General features: G+C 34.2%; 1 protein-coding gene across 4 annotated transcripts; it reads right to left on the reverse strand.

Annotated features, from left to right (window-relative positions):
- Window positions 1–84: 84 nt before the first annotated feature.
- Window positions 85–18,195, reverse strand: LOC126687125 (structural maintenance of chromosomes flexible hinge domain-containing protein GMI1). Of its 4 annotated transcripts, XM_050381510.2 has the most exons (37): window positions 18,046–18,195; window positions 17,541–17,877; window positions 17,399–17,434; window positions 17,219–17,305; window positions 17,063–17,118; window positions 16,459–16,542; window positions 16,052–16,124; window positions 15,703–15,758; window positions 15,465–15,570; window positions 15,217–15,285; window positions 13,309–13,395; window positions 12,303–12,353; window positions 11,644–11,785; window positions 11,392–11,453; window positions 11,188–11,316; window positions 9,904–9,994; window positions 9,758–9,792; window positions 9,137–9,212; window positions 8,860–9,039; window positions 8,181–8,339; window positions 7,952–7,973; window positions 7,731–7,845; window positions 7,513–7,629; window positions 6,966–7,286; window positions 6,768–6,877; window positions 6,435–6,612; window positions 6,249–6,357; window positions 6,047–6,141; window positions 4,351–4,449; window positions 3,993–4,059; window positions 3,259–3,368; window positions 2,741–3,181; window positions 2,319–2,433; window positions 1,650–1,863; window positions 1,427–1,570; window positions 756–1,061; window positions 85–571 (listed from the first exon to the last, which is right to left on the reverse strand). In XM_050381510.2, exons 2-37 carry the CDS (start codon window positions 17,862–17,864, stop codon window positions 349–351), a joined length of 4,689 nt encoding a protein of 1,562 aa, XP_050237467.1. In that variant the 5' UTR covers window positions 17,865–17,877; window positions 18,046–18,195; the 3' UTR covers window positions 85–348. The 4 variants fall into 4 exon arrangements, with proteins under 4 accessions (XP_050237467.1, XP_050237469.1, XP_050237468.1 ...); XM_050381512.1 differs by lacking the exons at window positions 15,217–15,285; window positions 15,465–15,570; window positions 15,703–15,758; ... (5 more) ...; window positions 17,541–17,877; window positions 18,046–18,195 and adding an exon at window positions 13,666–13,761; XM_050381511.2 differs by lacking the exons at window positions 15,217–15,285; window positions 15,465–15,570; window positions 15,703–15,758; ... (5 more) ...; window positions 17,541–17,877; window positions 18,046–18,195 and adding an exon at window positions 13,503–13,652.
- Between the last annotated feature and the right edge of the window lie 592 nt (window positions 18,196–18,787).

Consider the following 18,787-nt stretch of genomic DNA (forward strand, 5'->3'; position numbering starts at 1 on the left):
TCAAATAGTCTAAGGATACATAATTATAGGTTTGGAAGTAATATGAAATCTTTGTCATTCATTTTTTACTTTTTAACTAATCAATGGATGCTATATCTTAATTAATTTATATAAGTAATAATTAACAACTAAATTCCAATCAATTCGCTACCAAATATACAAATTAAACTGATAAACATATCATCTCTCCTCTTCTTCTTCTTCCAGACTCTATTTGGTAAATCAGAAGACCACAGTTATTCTAATCAACAGTACTTTCTACCAATCTCTCTATTCATATCATTTGTAAATAACCCCCAAAACATTATATATCAAGTGATATGGGCAAAATAAGAAGCATGTTGTGACTTAGTTAGGCTCAGTTTTGGTCTGGTCCAAACTACCAATAAAATTTTCAAACTGGGCACTTCTCTTCTTGAACTTTCTCATAGCTTTCTCGTGCAATCTACTCACCTTCTCTATTGACTTCGCAATCTCTTGCAACTGTTCCCTCAGTTCTGCAATTTGCAGCTTCACCTCAATCATTTCTAGAGAAAGATCCATTTCGACAGGAAAACAAATTTCGGGGTTCCTGAACACAAACCGCTCAATGTTTGGTATTTAACTTGTGGACGAACTCGTATAAATCAAAACTTAATATATTTTGATAAGTCTAGTCCTTTGTAAATTTAAAAACTGAGTCTTCCATTTTAAAAACAATCATTATGCATGCAAGAATGTTAGTTAGAGTAACAGAGGGAGAAAGATATACGAACCCATAACCAAGAGAAATAATTCCATTCTCCCTTATAATTCCACCATCTAGAGAGACAGCACCTTGTGTAATACAAGCGCGAGCATTGTTCATATGCTCCTTGCTCTTATAAACTTGGAGCTCACCAAGAAGTTGGTAGAACAACGTCTCTCTCAGACGATGCCCGCCACTTCTGATCTCCATATCTAAATGGATCATATTCACTGCATACCCCTCGAAACCAGGAGGTGCATTCCCACTTGGCAACATAGGCTCGGGAAAGGCTAATGTTCTCTGTGGTGCATCCTCTTCCACATATCTGTAAACCCTGCCAAAAAGAAGGAAAAATCTGAGGATAAATTCTCTTTGTCCACCAAGTCATCCGTGGACAACCCGTGAAAAGAGGCAATGATATTATAAGTTATAACATACCATTGGCTTTGTCCACGGATGATGACGGGTGGACAGAATATTCTATGTAAGTATTTCTCATGATATGAGTCATCAGAGATATAAAACATATAAATGAATTTGATATCAAAGAGAAGACTTGAAGAAGAGCCCACTGAGACTCTTGATGCTAACAATAATCTAACAGAGTATGGCTTTCAACACATTTTCTAATCTAAAAATCTAATCAAAACTGTATACAAATTGCACGTTTGAAACTCCAACCAGAAAAGCTTATTCTACCTCAAATCCTCAAGGCTTATAACCAGAAATCGGCCAGAGGTAGATTTTTCAGAAGTTATGAATTTCTCGAGAGCAGTAGCAGCTTCATAGGAACGACAAACGACGGCAAGCATTTGATCTTCACCCAAGTACTCTGCTAATACCCTGCAAATAATTTAGTCAAACATCTATTAAATTATACAACAGCTCATAAAAAAGTAAATATAAAGTATTGATGGAAGACCTGCTTAATCCCTTTTTGCCAACTGTTCCAAGTAAAGCAACCAAACCAACTATGTCCTGCATGAAATGATTCTGAGATTCCTGAAATGGAAAATCTATGGAAAGACTGCAAATCTTGGCAGCTGCAGAATGACTCCTGCTCTTAATTTGTTCTGTAATTTCCTCCTTTGTTGATACAGAGCTCATATAACTGAACTCTTCAGGTCCAATAGAAGCTGGAAATCATCAACCACAAGATACCATCATTGGCAACTGTCTATTCACGTAAGTTACTGGTCAACAGGGGTACAAAATACAGATAGAAAACTAAAGCAATGGCCAAACAGCAAGGTAGAGGCTCACGTAATAAGAATCATGAGTGATGACATTACTAAATGAATTAACATCTGAAGTTAGACAAATCCTACCAAATAAAACTAGGAGGCAGAGTCAAAGAGCTAACTCAGTTAACCAGACTAAAAATTAAATTTACATGTTTTAATGGTGAAAGAAGGCAGTTTGATGAAATGTAAATTTGTCCTAGTCGATTCTTGCATTATCAGTAATTGACGGCAAGCAGCAAAAACAAACTTAGCAGCAGGTAAGAAGCGAAATAAATTAACTTATAAGAGACAACAATAAACTAATAATTTGCAAGAAGGACAAATAAGAATTACAAGGAATTCACAACCTTGCAGCTTTGATAAGCTTGATTCACGATCAAGCTTCATATCATCAAGCAATTTTAGTTTCTTTTCATAGTCTCCAATTCGCTCACCGTACTTGCCAATCTCATCCTGAAGAGGCTGAAGAACAGTCCAGAATAAAATACTTAAGTTGAGACACCACGTATTAGATGCACTTGGCTCTTTCACAAAAAGAAATTGTTAACTCCTACATGGAGAGGAAACGAAATGCAAGTGCTAAAGATAATAGGTAAGCGATGAAAATACCACTTATTTACAAGCATTCAGAGCACATAATAACTAATATTTTCAGCCAAGGGGCGAAAAGTTCCGTGACCCATTTGTTTGAACCGAGATTGCAAAAGATTATTGAGAGAAGAAGAAACAAACTAAGTAACTCCGTTCCAACAGTCCAAAGATATACTACCTGCCCAGTGTTTACGATAGACAGCATTAAGTTTCCTTCATTGTCATGTGGAGTCAAATTTCCTAAATGCTTAAGCGATGCCGAATCCTGGAGCAGTAAGACCTGTCTATCTGAACAAGGAGACTGAAATTCATTATAGTCCAGATTTTCTGTGACAGACACATTGAAACTCAATTGTAATTCTGGATAACGGGTGTGAGCAGCTGTGAAGCTATAGTTTCCTTCATTTGCAGGTACGGGAATAACAGGTACAGTGGCACATCCAAATCTGAAAGTATACTGGATGCCAACTGAATCAAATGTATTTGAAATTATTTTTAATGTATGAGATTGGCTAAATTTCTCTTCATCATGAATTGTTTCATCAACATCACCCACAGAGTCGACAACTTGAAATTCCACATTTTCCAGCTGAGAACCAGCAACTAAAGATTCGGGCATCTGGCAGAAAATAATAGTACTGTCACTAGAATATAAATGAAAAAGGAAGTTAACAAAAGATGAAAAGTATGACCAACATTTGATGCCAGTCTCAGCTCCCTCTTGCCAGTTTGAAATTCTTCCTTCAGAATGACTCTGTCATTAGATGAAACTGAAATTGACACTGCAGAGTGCAACAGAATGCTGTCTGTTACCACAACAAAGGAATACACAGTCCATTGCTTTTTTTTAGTTTACACTACACCAGTATGCTTTGTCCCTATTCAAACACTTTAACAAAAATCATATATCGGAAAATTAAAGTATGCTTCGTGAATGGGGATCAGCTTATCATGTAAAAGAAACACTCGATACATATCAGAAGAAACAAAAGAAACCAACTTTTAGAAATTAGAAAATACTCTAAAGATGCAAAATTACCCTATTTCATAACTTTCAAATATTTAATGCTCTTGTAACCAAACAACTGCATGTATAAAAAAACTACAGATTTTATGAATCTAGTAGGGTCTGCAAAAGTTTGGCATGCTATGAAATATTAAATAGGATTTTAAAGTGAACCAGTAGTTATATGCTTCAGATTCAGCAGAAAAGGTTCCTTTGTTATTAACATTTTCATAATGCTAACTGCCTTGACGATTAACAGGAACAGCATGGCACAATCTTAGTCATGTTATTTGGATTTAGGGAAGTTCATTTTCTGTGCAATTGTCTTCTTTTATTTTTTGGTACTTATATTTTGAGGGTGCTCCTTAAGTTGCCGCTATAAGGACTAGATAATGGGATAGGCAAGGGATTGAAAGCTACATACCTGTCTTTCCATAACCTGCTGTCACTTTCAGGAGACCACTGAGGTCAATGCATCCTTTATCATCCACCTAAAATGGTAATCATTCCCCATTAGTTCAAAAGGTATTGAAAGAGGGAATTGCTTTGCACAATAGCATTGTCGAAACTTCTGATGCTAGCATGCAAAATGACCCCAACGGTAATAAACTCTTTCTATTTCAAACTTCTAAAGTATCACCAATCCTCGTATTTCAATTGTTTTACTGATGTATGCACACATTGGAAAGCTGTGGCAAGTAATTTTTTTTCAAAAATAACAATTCGTGTGGGAAGTACCTCAAAATTTACATTAATATCATAGATAAAACATCAAATCTGACCTTACGGTTTGAACCTATTTGGTCAAGGATTTGAAAGCCATCCAAGTTCAGTTGAACTCCTAAGCCGCTTCTAACATGATTACCATATTTATCAAACATCTGGAAGAAAAATACAACACAAACCAAATGTCAAAGGGAGTGCAATTCAACAGCATAAACTAGAGTCTTTTTGATAGAATAGGCTAGAGTTTAATCCTGGGTAGATTAAATATTAAAGGGTTAATTCCATAAAAAGTCACAACCTTTACACGAATTTTCATTTTAATCACGACTTTTAAAAGTTGCCATATAAAACCACGACCTTTCATTTTTTTTCAAATCTATCACCAAATTAATTTTTGGTGTATTTTTGATGACGTGGCCACCATAATCCGGCAGATTTGAAAAAAAAATGAAAGGTAAAATTCACCTGAAAAATAGTCGGTGATAGATTTGAAAAAATATGAAAGGTCATGGTTTTATATGGCAATTTTTAAAGGTCATGATTAAAATGAAAATTCGTGTAAAGGTCGTGACTTTTTATAGAATTAACCCAATATTAAATAGATAAAGTAAGAACAAAGGGTCCAACGCACCCCCTGAACTTGTGACACCGGGTCATCTAACCCAATTTATACTTTTTTGAGCAACTAACCCCAAAACTCTTCATTTTTGGGTCAAATAACCCCATAATTTATATTTTTATTTTAAAAAACAGATTTAGGATAATTGTATTGCAACAATTAGGGAAGTATCTAATTACTTTTTTGCATCCCTCACCTCCGATTTGTATTTTACGCGTTTTAAAAATACAATTATGGGTTACTTGACCCGAAAATGAAGAGTTATGGGGTTAGTTGCTCAAAAAAGTATAAATTGGGTTAGATGACCCCGTGACACAAGTTTAGGGGGCACGTTGACCCTTTGTTCGATAAAGTAAAGTGGGTCTAAATTTATTCATGTTTCAAGTGCAACGTGCATTCACGCGAAAGGGTGTATTAAACATAAATAAAACTAACTTAACGATCGTCGACTATAAAGAAAAAAAAGCATACAATGTCTAATATATGGGAAATTGACTAATCGGTTGTGGAACTATCATTTTCTTCCTCCCGCATGAGATCTTTATCCTCAGATTGGCTTTGATGAATGGGTAAAAACTCATTATTGCCTTCACAAGATTATTTTGTAAGGGGGTATAGCATGTTATGTGAAAAAAGCTTGGATTTCAGTGGCAATTTTTGGAAGTGATTCTCTATAACTATAGTTGGCTAATAGCAGAAAAGCTACAAAGAGAAGGAAAGTAAACTCTTCAACATAAACTAGCTAAAATAAAGCAACACATTCAGTCAAAATAATCAACTGAGACATCATTATTTATTGATATAAGAGCTAAGGCACGGCCAATAGGAGTTCAATGATTCCTAAACAAAGAATTAGACAATCTTATACTTTCATTAACAGCTTTAAGAAGTTCAATTTCTTCTATGTTTGTTTGTAACTCAAACTATTTTGAACATAATGCAAATGAGATCTATTTTTCAAAGTTTACTCCAAAATAAGCATGTAAATATGCAAGAAAGCGCTAGTCAGAGAGCAAAAGAGCTAATAGCAGGGGACAATAAAACTAAAGATGCTAAATGAATTAAATTGATGGTATTCAATAACAAGAAAACTATAGGTTTGGCTATTAAAACGGTGATGATTCCCATGTTACCTCTAATAACAACTCCTTGACCACAAAACCTGGAAGCAATTGTTTTTCCAATAATGGTGGATTGACTACAACATGATCCAATGACCCCGGAACGACTGACAAAATAAAACCAAGAGCATATTTCAAGAGTTAGATATTATTAACTTTAAAACTGTGCATGATCATATCATGCATAAAGGATTGTCAGCAATCAATCATATACCTTTACATTGAACAGAGAGTGTAGCCAAGTTATCTTGGGGGCATATCAGCAAAGTTGCTTCATAATTCGGCCGTATTTCATCCAACCTGGCGCTTTCAATCAGCAGTTCCTTCAAAATTAATCCCTATTTAAGTAATCATTAATAAGAAACACCATATGACAATAAAATTCTTGGAAATATTGTACCTTTACTTCTAGAGTCAACTTATCAGAAGATAGACGTGTCTTAACGTTATCTATATCATAGCTCAGGCCAGTATGAAAATTTAGTTTGACAGTCACTGCTGGAAGTGATACAAATGGCATCCTATTGCCAAATTTGTCATAACATGCAATACCTAGTGTTTGAAAAGCTGAACCAACCCTGTCCAAGATTACTCTAGCATTAGATTAAACATTTAAATTGGTAAATAAAATTGCTTGTATTGAAGTAATTAAAAAAGTTCAAATGATTTAACAGGTATCTTGAGAGATTTCTCACAAAACAAGTTACAGACCCATCACCTGAGTTTCATTTACCTCATAGTACATGGCCGACTACCATTGTCATGTAAGAGTTTCCATTTCCCCACAGCTGAAGATGCCCTAACTTTCACACTTTTCTTAAAATCCTCAACACTCGAACCAACCTAAAGAACAAAGGTTTATTCCATTAAAAGATTTCAGACCACAGTATATCACATAACAGAACAGATAGAATTTCAATGCATTACTTACAAGTGAGAAGGAAAATGTATAGACACCTGATTCTCGAAATAATCTGGATAATATCGGGACCAGTGAAAAAATATATAAACCACCAATTCCTTTACGACATGACGAAGTTATGCGGGTAGAGTATATAGGCTCTACACAGCGGTCCTTAGTGTCTCTTCTGAATTGAACTCCCATAGACATTTCTGAGTTACTTTTAACAATATACTTCTGATCCAAATTGTTTGAAGTATTAGAAGAAATGAAACTGGCTGGCCGAACAACTGCCACTATTTCAGATGGAGGAACTTGTCCAGCATCAACGGTAGCACTAAAAGGTAATGCCTGGAAAAGGAACCAAAATTTTAATAAGCTTATAGTTGAAAATCTCCCTATGGATATGGAACAAAGCCAAATGTAATGGTCCAATTGCTTTTCATATTTCACCAGATACATTAATTATTAATAAGTAATTACGCATTTGCAACTCGGCTGAAAAAAAGGTGGAAGAAATATATCAAAGGTTACTTTGCTGCAGAAAAGCAAAAAACAGAGCATAGCATAAACGTACCCCATTAACTTCCAGTTCGCGACAATGTTCTGCACTCAGAAAATCAATAATAGAGGGAGCTTTCATACGTTGCTTCTCAAGTTGATTATTCCACTCGGCAGTATCAACAGCTATGCACTAATGACAATGGCTCAAAAATCAGCAAATTACCCAATTCTATAAAAAAAATAGACAAGCATGCATGCATAAGAAGAGCCACGGAAACAAGATCTGCAAACCTTTCCAGAATCAACCACACTAATAGGTAGTGACAAAGACCTATGGATATTCAAACTGGCATTCCCATCTTTCACTGCAAGGGTGCAGCCATCATCATCCGCAACATCCAGCGGTCTGCCAAATGCAAGATTAATTATGTATATAATCGAGACCAGATTATGAGAATCAGATTCATAAATAGTGATATAATTTCATATAGGATAATTCCTAGGAAACAAACCTGCATATTATTCGAGCGTCCCCTATTAAACATAAAAAAAAAAACAGAAAAAGAAAAGTTAAATTCCTGAAATTGACCATTCAGCTTGCCCTCTTAACAAAATGCCTCTTATATCCTAATATCCTTGATGTTGAAGGCAGCTAAAAGAATAAAACATACAAGTACAACTTTTCCAGAAAACACTTCAAGTTCGATTGTTTAATGCTTCTAATACTTGCAAGGAACGTACCACCAGCATCTCCTTGGAATCCTTCAATCAGAAGATATTCTATTGTTGCATATATGTTGGTTTTCTGAACTCCTGGACAAGCACCCTTAAGAATTTTTATTTTTTGACCAGATTTCCAAAATGCACCTTTCCTCTTCAAACCCTGATGAACTCTCACAACTGCAAATTAATATCTAATAATCAGTTAATCTGTGATGGTTAAGAGCTTCAGCATAAACTAAAGCACCAAGGAATCCCAGCAATGTACAAAAGTAGATAATATATAATTTATATATTAGACATCAAGATTATCCACAAACAACGTGGCATAATTTTCAAGACATGCAAGACAAGTGATTTACAATTCCTCAGCCATCACTGCAAGAGAAGTGATATATCTGATCTGTCCTGCACACTTGTTTTTACGAGAGATTCCAAAATAGCAGGTAGGATAAAGACAAAGGTCTTCTTGAAACAAATCCTTCTAAAACAGACCTCTCATTATCTAAAAAAGACGATGCCACAAACATTCCAACTTCTTCAACTAAGTTGCATGATTAAGTAGAATCAGTGGACAGTATAGTGAAATCTAATATGTCCTATAAAAACAAGATAAGCAAACAGCTAAATAAAGAGTATTGCAGTACAGGATTTGGCAACTAAAACAGAAATCCATGAGGCTAAGCAAATAAATGCCTACCATCAGAAGCAATCCCAAGCCCCTTTTTGTTTGTCGGGTTGACAACAAGCACTGCATCATCCTCACCGGAGTCAACTTCTTGATCATACTCGTGCATTTGAAAAATCCATTCTTGATACTCCTTTTCAAATACTAAAGGACTTAACAGTTTACCATCTCGGAAAATTTGAATATTGACTTCTGCAGACGTGAAATAAGCTCATAAGAAACTAACAAACAAGACAAACTAATTGGAAGAAGTTTCATAAATTATAGAAGATAACAAGAGAAATTTAACCTTTCTCTTTATCAAGCTTCTTGCTACCAAAGTTCTTCAAAGCACTAGTAAAAGGATTATGATGTGCTAAATCAGTCTGCAAAGCAATTCAATAAGATCAGCAAAGTTAATTTCCTTAGCTGAATCCACAAATGCAGTTGTTTAGCGATACTTATTTCTTTATCACACTAACCGAGTATTAAAGAATACTTTGCACAAAATCATGTTTGCTCAAGACAAGAAAAAATAGTCCAAGAAAGGGTGAAGTAAATTCATCAAGAATTCGATATATATATATATATAAATATATATTTTAGTTGTGCTCTATATATATTTATAGATATGTACACACAGGAAATACATACATATAATAATTGAAGTATACAATGTATGGTGCTATATACATGTGTGAGTGCACAGCCACCCACATAACAGAAGCAGAGAACTAGAAAGAAAGTATTTTATGCAAGAATTTATAGCCAAAACAGTACCCTTGCGAAGATATTACAGGCTAAATGCAAATTCTACCCCCTCAATCCTTTTCTTGAACATATGCTTAAATAAAAAATCTAAAAAGAAGTGCTAGAAACACATCAAGAGCATCAAACTATAAGTAATTGTTGAAGCATCAGCATGCTTCACCTTAGAAGGAGTGGGACTGAAACCCGCATCAGTTTCTGCAATCACAACAGCATTTGCTAATGAATACTGACAGCAGAAAGACAAAACCAAATAATGAAACGGTGGCATTCAAGAATAATTATTTATTCATGCATCATCCAGCTTACCAATAAAACATTTAACTCTTGAGCAAAATCTCTTTAACAAGTGAGCCCTATCTCCCTTTTTCTGATTGAATTCCATAAAAGGAAGGCGTGCCTGTGGTAAGGTGTATGAGAAATCCATCCAAGATATATTGGGATATAGTACACTTAGAAAGACACAAAAAGATAAAGAACAATAGAAGAGCAAAAGAGCATAAGAAAAGAAAACAATAAAGTTGATATTTATTATCTAAACTTAGTATTTAGTGGGCATTGTCTGCATGCTGGATGGTTAAGCTGTTCCAAAATGGAACAGCATTTCTACCTTCTCAAATGCTCTCAAATATTTTGCGGAAAGAGATACTCCAGGATTTGGTTCTGGGTCCAAGAAAACCAGAGCTAATATCTTAATGATTGACCATTGGACATTGGAGCATATGTTGTGTATAAAAACAGTATTTAATCGGACCATATTATCTCATACAGGCAAAACTATTGTTTTTCACAAGAAAAGCTCGCACATGGTTCAAATTCTCACACTAAGTAGAGCATCTTTATAGCACTGAATTGCAATTCTCATAAAATCTTATAGAGCGGTAATACAGTTTTGACTTCTTGCATCAATTGCATGTAATCAAGCACATAAAACTCAAATCACACTATATCACCAGGACCATCGCCAAACTGCAGGGATACATAAATAAGAGCAGAAGAAAATAAGCTCCAAAGCAACATACCTATGTATTCTAATTTACAAAACTCTATAAAGCACGAATCTACAGCAAAACCCAAAAGTAACAAACATACAGAAGTGAGACCTCTAATCTTTATTCACAAGCTGCATCAGCAAGTTTAGATCAGATTCAGCGGGGAATTGTTTTAGATAGTAAATACAGATTCTTGACATGAAAACAGCTTCTTTGCAGAAAAAACAGAGTATAATAAACAGCCTCCTCGTGATTCTCACAAGAAGAAACATTTTGAAACAGACAATGTATACAAATGCATAATGCAGGATATACAAAATAATGCAGAACAAGCAGGTTTTGGACACACCAAGATAGAGTAGAAGCCACGGGATATAAGTAAAGTAAAACACATTGAATAATAAATGATCTTTGTTGTGCTTGCAATTCAAATATTCAAATTTTTAAATTTGCATTATGTAATCTCACCAAATGATTTTAACATGGTAGAAAAAAGTCATTACGCTTTCAAATGTTTACTGTGTAGCATTATTAAAATGGGAAAGGCATTGGTATCTGAAGTTATCACATTTAATAATGGACACAACGATTTCCATCTTACCCAGCGGGCATCTGGAAGTAGACGACCAAGCCGCCGAACTGAGACTCGCGAAAAGGTCTCAAAATTTTCGGGAATTCCACAACCTTCATCTTTCAGCCTGCCTAAAATGTTCTCGATACTCTCCTTCCCCTTTAAAAGACAGACCAAGTTATTCGCAATTTTACAAGAAAAAGACGTAGACATGTTTTTTTGATACCATCATACCTCAACAATGGGAAAATAAAAACACTTCAGTTGTGCATTAGCTTTTTGAGATGCCTTTGAACCTGAAATACTTTCAACCTCAGTAACTTGTCTTAAAAGTATGCTAGGAAATGGAAATAAAGAATTGCTACAATGTTATAGCCAGCAAGACAAGCAAAAAAGAAAACCGGGGCTTAAAAGATAGAAAATGCTGCCAGTTTTTGAAAACTAAAATATAAAGTATATAAAGAAGAACACAGTAGAAGTTATTACATTTTCCTGGAGTTCTGGTTCCGTCCATATCTTGTTTGACACTAAAATGCAGCTGGAATACAAATCCAGAGCCATTGCAAGAGTGCAAATTAGTAATTGAGACCTCCCCACCTTCAACCTCAGCTAAATCAACACCATTAACCTGAGAAATAAAAAGAAAATGCCTTCTCAAGAGTGGTATATTCAACGGCAAAGTATCCTGAACTCTGAAGTTGAGAGCATTGAGAAACATGCAACTGTATATGCCTAGAGCCTAAAAGCTTAGAAAAATACAAAATCCATCCATATAAATTAGGCTCCTATCCTTTCCCTGCAAAATCAGTTTCATAACTGATACTAAATTGGAAAAAAAAAATTATAAATTTGACAGTGCCTCTACTTTTAAAATGAAAAAAGAACTGGATCTTTACAACTTGCTAAAATCTTCGCAGCACATAAAATAAATTGTCACTTATCGCATAGCTATACTATCTGTATAATACAGCTATAAAACATGATCATGTTCCTCTATTTGCTATTGTCAACTCTTGACGATTAGTAGTTCATCAAGTCTTCACATTACTACCTTACTCCGACAATGTATGCGGAAACACATAAAATCAGCAAACGAAATATACTTATCATGGAAAACTAGCACACACCACATTTGTGCATCAAACCTGGAAAGTAATTGGTGTAACAGTCTTCCCTTTGTTGGATGGGTCATCACACTACACATAAATATAAAAATTCATAAGAAAAATGTGATATTTTGGCCAAAAGAAGATTAATTGTCCAAATATACCATAGTTATTAAAGGCGTTAGGCGACCCGAGGCGACGAGGGGTCCTAAAGCCTGAGGCGCAAGGCGCGAGGCGAGGCGAAAGCCTTTTGGAAATAAGGCGACCAACTAATATAAATATATATATATAAAAACTCTATATATTTTTAAAAAGTTCAAGTATAAATTGTATTTTCTGGACTTAAAAGTATTTTTAATTTACATTTAAAAGGCTAAATTGGCCTTTTTTGTTAAAAAGAAGAGTCATTTGAAAACTTAACCATTATTGATGTTAAAAACAACCCATTTATTATAGACTAAAGCCTTTAAATGTATAATATTGATCTTGGGCTGGCTAAAGGAGGCCCAATAAGACTTTAAGGAACCTCTATTCTCTTTCCCTAACCTATTCCAACTTTCCAAACCCTAGACATAGCACCGCCGCACTTCTTCTTCTTCTTCCTTCATTTTCTTTTTCATCTGTTTTTTTTTCTTGAAGTGTCTGGCTAACAGAGGTCACAAAGGCGCGCGCCTCTGGCCTCTGGCCTCTCGCCTGAGGCGATTGAGGCGCGCGCCTTTGTGACATCGCCCGCCTTTGGGCAGTTGAGGCGACTCGGCCATCGCCCGAGTCGCCTCTCGCCTGAGGCGCGCCTCAGGCGCGCCTTTAATAACTATGAAATATACCATTAAATTCATTGGCTTTTCGGTTTTGTATTTACATCTCTTTATAGACTTTCATTCGTAGAGTTTGGGACTGATAAAATCATAAAAGTAATGGGCAATCATAACAAATGCACAGCTTTACCTTTGTAGTCATTAGTTAGAGCACAGCAATAAACTATTATGTGATCTCTCTATTAACTGAAACAAACAAAAAGTAGACGAAGTTAAATGGTTTGGCGAACCTGAATATACGGAAAGTAGATGTCCTTCAACCTACATTGGAGTTGACGTATGTCCGGATATTTCATTTTAATCTCCAATATCTCAACCTGTCCAGTTTAAGCAAAATTACACAGCATTATTATAACACTATGAAAACAACAATATAAATCCTTCTTCAAACAAAGGCTTACATAATATAACAAAGATTTTAAACCTTTTTCCAGAAGATTTCAATAACTTTTTGTGAGATAAACACACAGTAAATTGCAAAAGGTTAAATAAATCAGCAACATAAATAAAAGTTCCCACAATTGCTTCAGTAGGCACTAGGAAAGACTTTACAAGAATTTTCCTCATTTAAAATGCTTAATGCTTACAGGACATTAAAACCGAGGCTTTTTCTACTGTTACTTTTTTTCCCCTACTTTGTCAAGTTAACAATTGGATAAAAGGAGATAAGTGGACATAGTAGCATGCATCTACTTTGTAAAAAAACAAGGCTTAATTTCTTAAAAAACCCCCACCTTGCACTTTTTTTTCGTTTATACCCTGACCTTGTAAAAACACCATTTGTACCCAATTTTGGGTTTTTATGTTTCATCCCTACCCAAAAGTATCAAATTGTACTCTTTTCATTTAGAAAAGAGTTAAAACATACTTTTTTCTATTTTTAAAAATACAAATAAATCCTTAAACTTAAAAAATGATCAAATATATCCAAATAATTAATTAATTTTTTAATTATATAAAATAAAAAAATAAAAAAAAATTAAAAAATTTATTATTATTTTTAATTTTTTTGTTAGAAATATTTTTTAAAAAAATTAAAAAAATAAACAAAAAATTCGGAATTATTTTTAAAAAAGATTAAAAAAATTATTATTATTTTTAATTTTTTGAAGAAGATGGTATTTTTGTACTATTAATAACTTTAGTATCTAATTAGTATATAAGTTAAAAATGAAGGATTGTTTTAAACTCTTTTTCAAATGAAAAGAGTACAATTTAATGCTTTTGGGTAGAGATGAAACATAAAAACTCAAAATTGGGTACAAATGGTGTTTTTACAAGGTCGGGGTATAAACGAAAAAAAAATTCAAGGTGAGGGTTTTTTAAGGAATTAAGCCAAAAAACAAAGTAGTTGTAGAAGGCACCTAAAACCAAATTTTCAGCATACGACTTCCAAAGAGTTTTCAAATTAACATAGTTTTAAGCACAAGACTAATTAAGCCTAAGAATGTATAATAGCAAAAAATTATCAAATAAATAAATTTGCAACACAAAATAGAAAAGACTCAGTTCCTTGTCAGTTTGTGATTTTGTATAATTGGCAAACTGCATTCATGTTTGTATGTGAAATTCATGTATGTGATTGGTAATTCTAAAGTATGGCTCGGTTGCAGGATTGGTCTAGAAACATAGACACTGCACTGCAGTTGTTCTTGTTCAAATGCCAAATGAGTTGATAAACTCTAGAATGAGTTTGCAGAATTTATAGTAAACTCTAGACAAAGAAATATAGATGTAGGTACGGAGAGAAGTTTGTAGGGTACAAATCAGCTCAGTTTGAGTCAATGTTATTCAGAGCTCAAGCTAAACTGGTAATTTGAAGTAGCACCACCTTTAATGAATAATTAACTCCTTGAACAGTATTATATGTAGAAATATTTAAAGCTTAATAAAATAATATTCGAGTTGAGTACTACAGCCTTTGAACTTGGGCCACTTATAAACCCACCGCATCAATAGTTTGAACAAGAGTTGCTAAACTGACTCCCCAAGAATAGAGCAATTTTTCTGGTTCAAAGATGAATCTATATTTTTTCCAAATATGGTACAGCATGCAGATATAGAGATAAACCCCTATAAACCGAAGGTTTTATGCATTAAGGTTCACCGTTGTAATTTTCAAAAATAAAAAGGTTCACCTTTGTAAAGCTTCCTTGGGAAGATTCTTCAATCTCCTTTGCCGAAGGATTCCTCATTCCTCCATTAGTCTGAAACAAAAAAATACAAACAACAAATAATTATGTTACAACCTAGAAGAAAATGTTCGCCTTGTTTAGATACGGGATAATCAAATAGAGAGAAACATGATATGGCTATAAGGAAAAAAAAAGGAAAAAAAAAATATCATCTGAAAAGGACAGAATATCAGCTCACAGAAGTTAATTACCCTCCAAGTTAGTTCTGTACGGGACTTGCTAAGTAAAGCTTCTCTCTCAAGATGTAGGGTATACACTTTTCTTGACTCTTTTGTCTTAGAAGACACTAATGCACGCCTATGAAAGTCCATAGTAATGGATTAAAGACAACATTAAAGAACAGAAATCATTTGATATATAAACTTCCATTATTAGAATTAGCATGCACATGACTAGTTGTCGCGTGTGAGAAAGAACGAGAGGCAGTACCTCCCCAAATGCATAGATGCAATAGGTCCTCCATATCCAAACATGCCAAAATAGGGCTGCATGAACAAAAAAATATAATCACAGAATAGAATTTAGCATAGTCTTAAAATTTAAGTTTATGGCATGAATTATTTATCAGAAAATGTCTTCCTAATAATAGCTTATCTATGATCACATTTCCTCATAATATCAGTAAAACAAATATATGAGATGCTTACAATTGTAATAATAGAAATGCGGAGACAACCCACCAATAAGAGCTATATTCTCTTTATCCGGGAGTTAAATTTGAGATAATATAATTTAAGTGCATCAAAGAAGAAGCATGCTAAATTAGACTACATATTACCATTAAGTACGGCGGTTCACCGCCTACTGCCTTCGCCTTAAATGATCTGTGAAGTGAGGCACCCATCTTTCCCCTGAATATGATAAACACAATTCTCTGACTAAAGAGGCCCAGTAAAGAAGCAAAATAGAGGAGCTACATAATTGTATTATAATTGAGAAAGGCATAAATCACGCACTAAAGCAAGATGATAATTCATGCACATTATATAATTAGTATATGCAGAGCCATATTACACCCTCAAATATTTCATTGGAGACATATTCATTACTAGTCCACTTGTGAACTGAGGTACTCAAACATGACCAATCCTTGTTCATATGTTGAAATTCCATCTCATTTAAACAATAAAAATAACTTACTAACTTAAGAACAAATGAAGTTAATAAGAAATTGACATAACGTACCACTTTACTATAGAATTTTCATCACTATTATCCATTCCGGGACCACTATCAAAGATTGAAATCTTATCCTCCATAACGTCAACTCTGCAAATTTAAGAAACTAACCAAGTAAATACAGCATTCAGGGTTAGAAAAGCCAGTAAAAGCAAGTGAAGCATAAGCATATCATATACATTTTCCAGCTAAGTAAACAATTAGATCCTATGAGATAAAATAATGACCAAACCTACCAACCTACAATAAGGCTTGTCATACCTTGATCTTAGGATGCACCCAGATCCTAAAGAAAGATTAAAGCCCAAAAACACTCCCGGTTTGAGTGATTGTAAAATCAAAAGCAGCCACATTTAGGATGGACTAGTTTAGCAATAGGATGAAGGCAATTCAATCATAATCAAGTACTACTGCAATGTGTGGTAAGAATCCACTATTATAATAATTGTAAATCTTGTTAAGAAACCATTATCATAAACCACAACCATACCCTCAACCTGGAAGAAAATCACAAGTTCCTGATAATGACCCATCTCAATCCTAAAATGCCACCACAAATTGAAAAAAGAGAAAGAAAAAAGCTATATTATAATACGATGCCATATCATACCTGATCAATCTCCTATCATTTTTACCATTCGACCAAACTGCTTGCAAGGAATTATCCTGATAAAAGGCAAACAGACAGCAAGTGCATGATTGCATACCAAAATGAAGAACAGAGTTAAACTTAAACCCCATGCTGTAAAAATTATTATTAACTTACAATCAAGTCTGCAAGCGCAGCTACAAAAGTATATTCCTCTGGTAACTCTGTTAGTAGATCAGTATCAGGAGTCAAATCCCACATATTCTGCAAAATCCAACCAGTCATTTCATCAACAATCCAAAAAATTAAAAAAAACTCTAAAAATATTATACATTTTAATCACTAATATCAACCAACCTGATACAAGTGATCAATATCAACAGCAGACCCATCCTATTCCCACAACAAACAAGCAAAACATCATCAATAACTAAACATTCCAAAAAATACAAAAACAACATAAACTAAAACAAATTTCATATATTAAATCAATACTAACATAAAACTTCAAAAAATGACATTTGTAAGGCTTGAAATAACCAAAATTAATCCTGCTTCTAAACTTATTGTCATTAACATCCTCTAGGTACACATTTTCTCCATTCCAATTCACAGGTCTCTTAATCTTTGTTTCCTGACGTCTCTTCAATGAAATGTACTCATTTTTCACACGTGTCATAAATTCCTGAAACTTCATCTCACTGCCAGGGTTTATCAGTGATAACTCTACAGTCATTCCATCAGGTAATAATATCTTAAACTTATAGCGTTTATCCTGCTCTTCTTCCTCCTCTAGCTGCCTCTTTTTACCCCTGGCATCCATTTTTATCCAAAATCTGTCAAAAAAAAAACAGGTTAAAAATACATAAACAGTGCAAATAATCAAAAACACGCTACTATACAAAACCTAAATGAAAATAATCAGTTCGTTTCAGATTAAAGCTTGTTAACGAGCTCACATTACAAATTAGTGAACCAAAAACGAAAATGCAGGCAATGATTACCACTTCAAGTCTTCAAGACAAGGAGACGAGACGACTCTGTTTTGTGAAACGACAGAGTGTAAACAGTAAAACGCAGCAATAATTTTTTATAGAGAGAATGGAAAAAGTTCAGAGATGAGTGTTTTTTTTTTTTGTGCTTGATCAGTGAAGAGAGAGTATAAGGTAAGTGAGGAGTTGGCAATGGGATACTGAATCGTTTCCTTTTTTGTGTGGGATGCGTATGTTTGGTTCATAAATGCTAAAGTGCGCTGTATGTGTAGCAGTGTAGGTTTACACGTGGATTTATTTTTGCCACTTTTTGTGAGGGGGCAGTGCTGTTCTGCGCCGACTTGGAGAACAAGTAAGCATATATGTGTGTGTGGTACGCGTGGCTAATTACGGTATGACACGTGTTTCGTCCTTGTTTTTTGTGTTTTTGCGGAAATGTTCAGACTGCAGAGGGCAGGAGGCTCAAGGTAAAAATTGTACGTTCGAATATGGTCAGGTTCAGGGATAATTTCCAACATAGCCCCATTATTTAGGGGTGTTAACAAATTGAATCCTAATGATTTTTTTTCAGTATATTAACCCTAACATTTTAAAAGCCAAATATAGTAACTAAATTTTAATAATAATAATAAGTTTGGCAATAGAAGACAAAACCCAAACTTCAAACAAAATATCATCTTTTATGTTGTAATTAGGGTTGTGCATCAAGTGATCAAATTAATATATATTAAATATTTAAATTAAATCAAACTAT

This window comes from Mercurialis annua, linkage group LG6 (assembly GCF_937616625.2).
Source record: "Mercurialis annua linkage group LG6, ddMerAnnu1.2, whole genome shotgun sequence".
In the NCBI taxonomy this organism is placed as follows: Eukaryota; Viridiplantae; Streptophyta; class Magnoliopsida; order Malpighiales; family Euphorbiaceae; genus Mercurialis; species Mercurialis annua.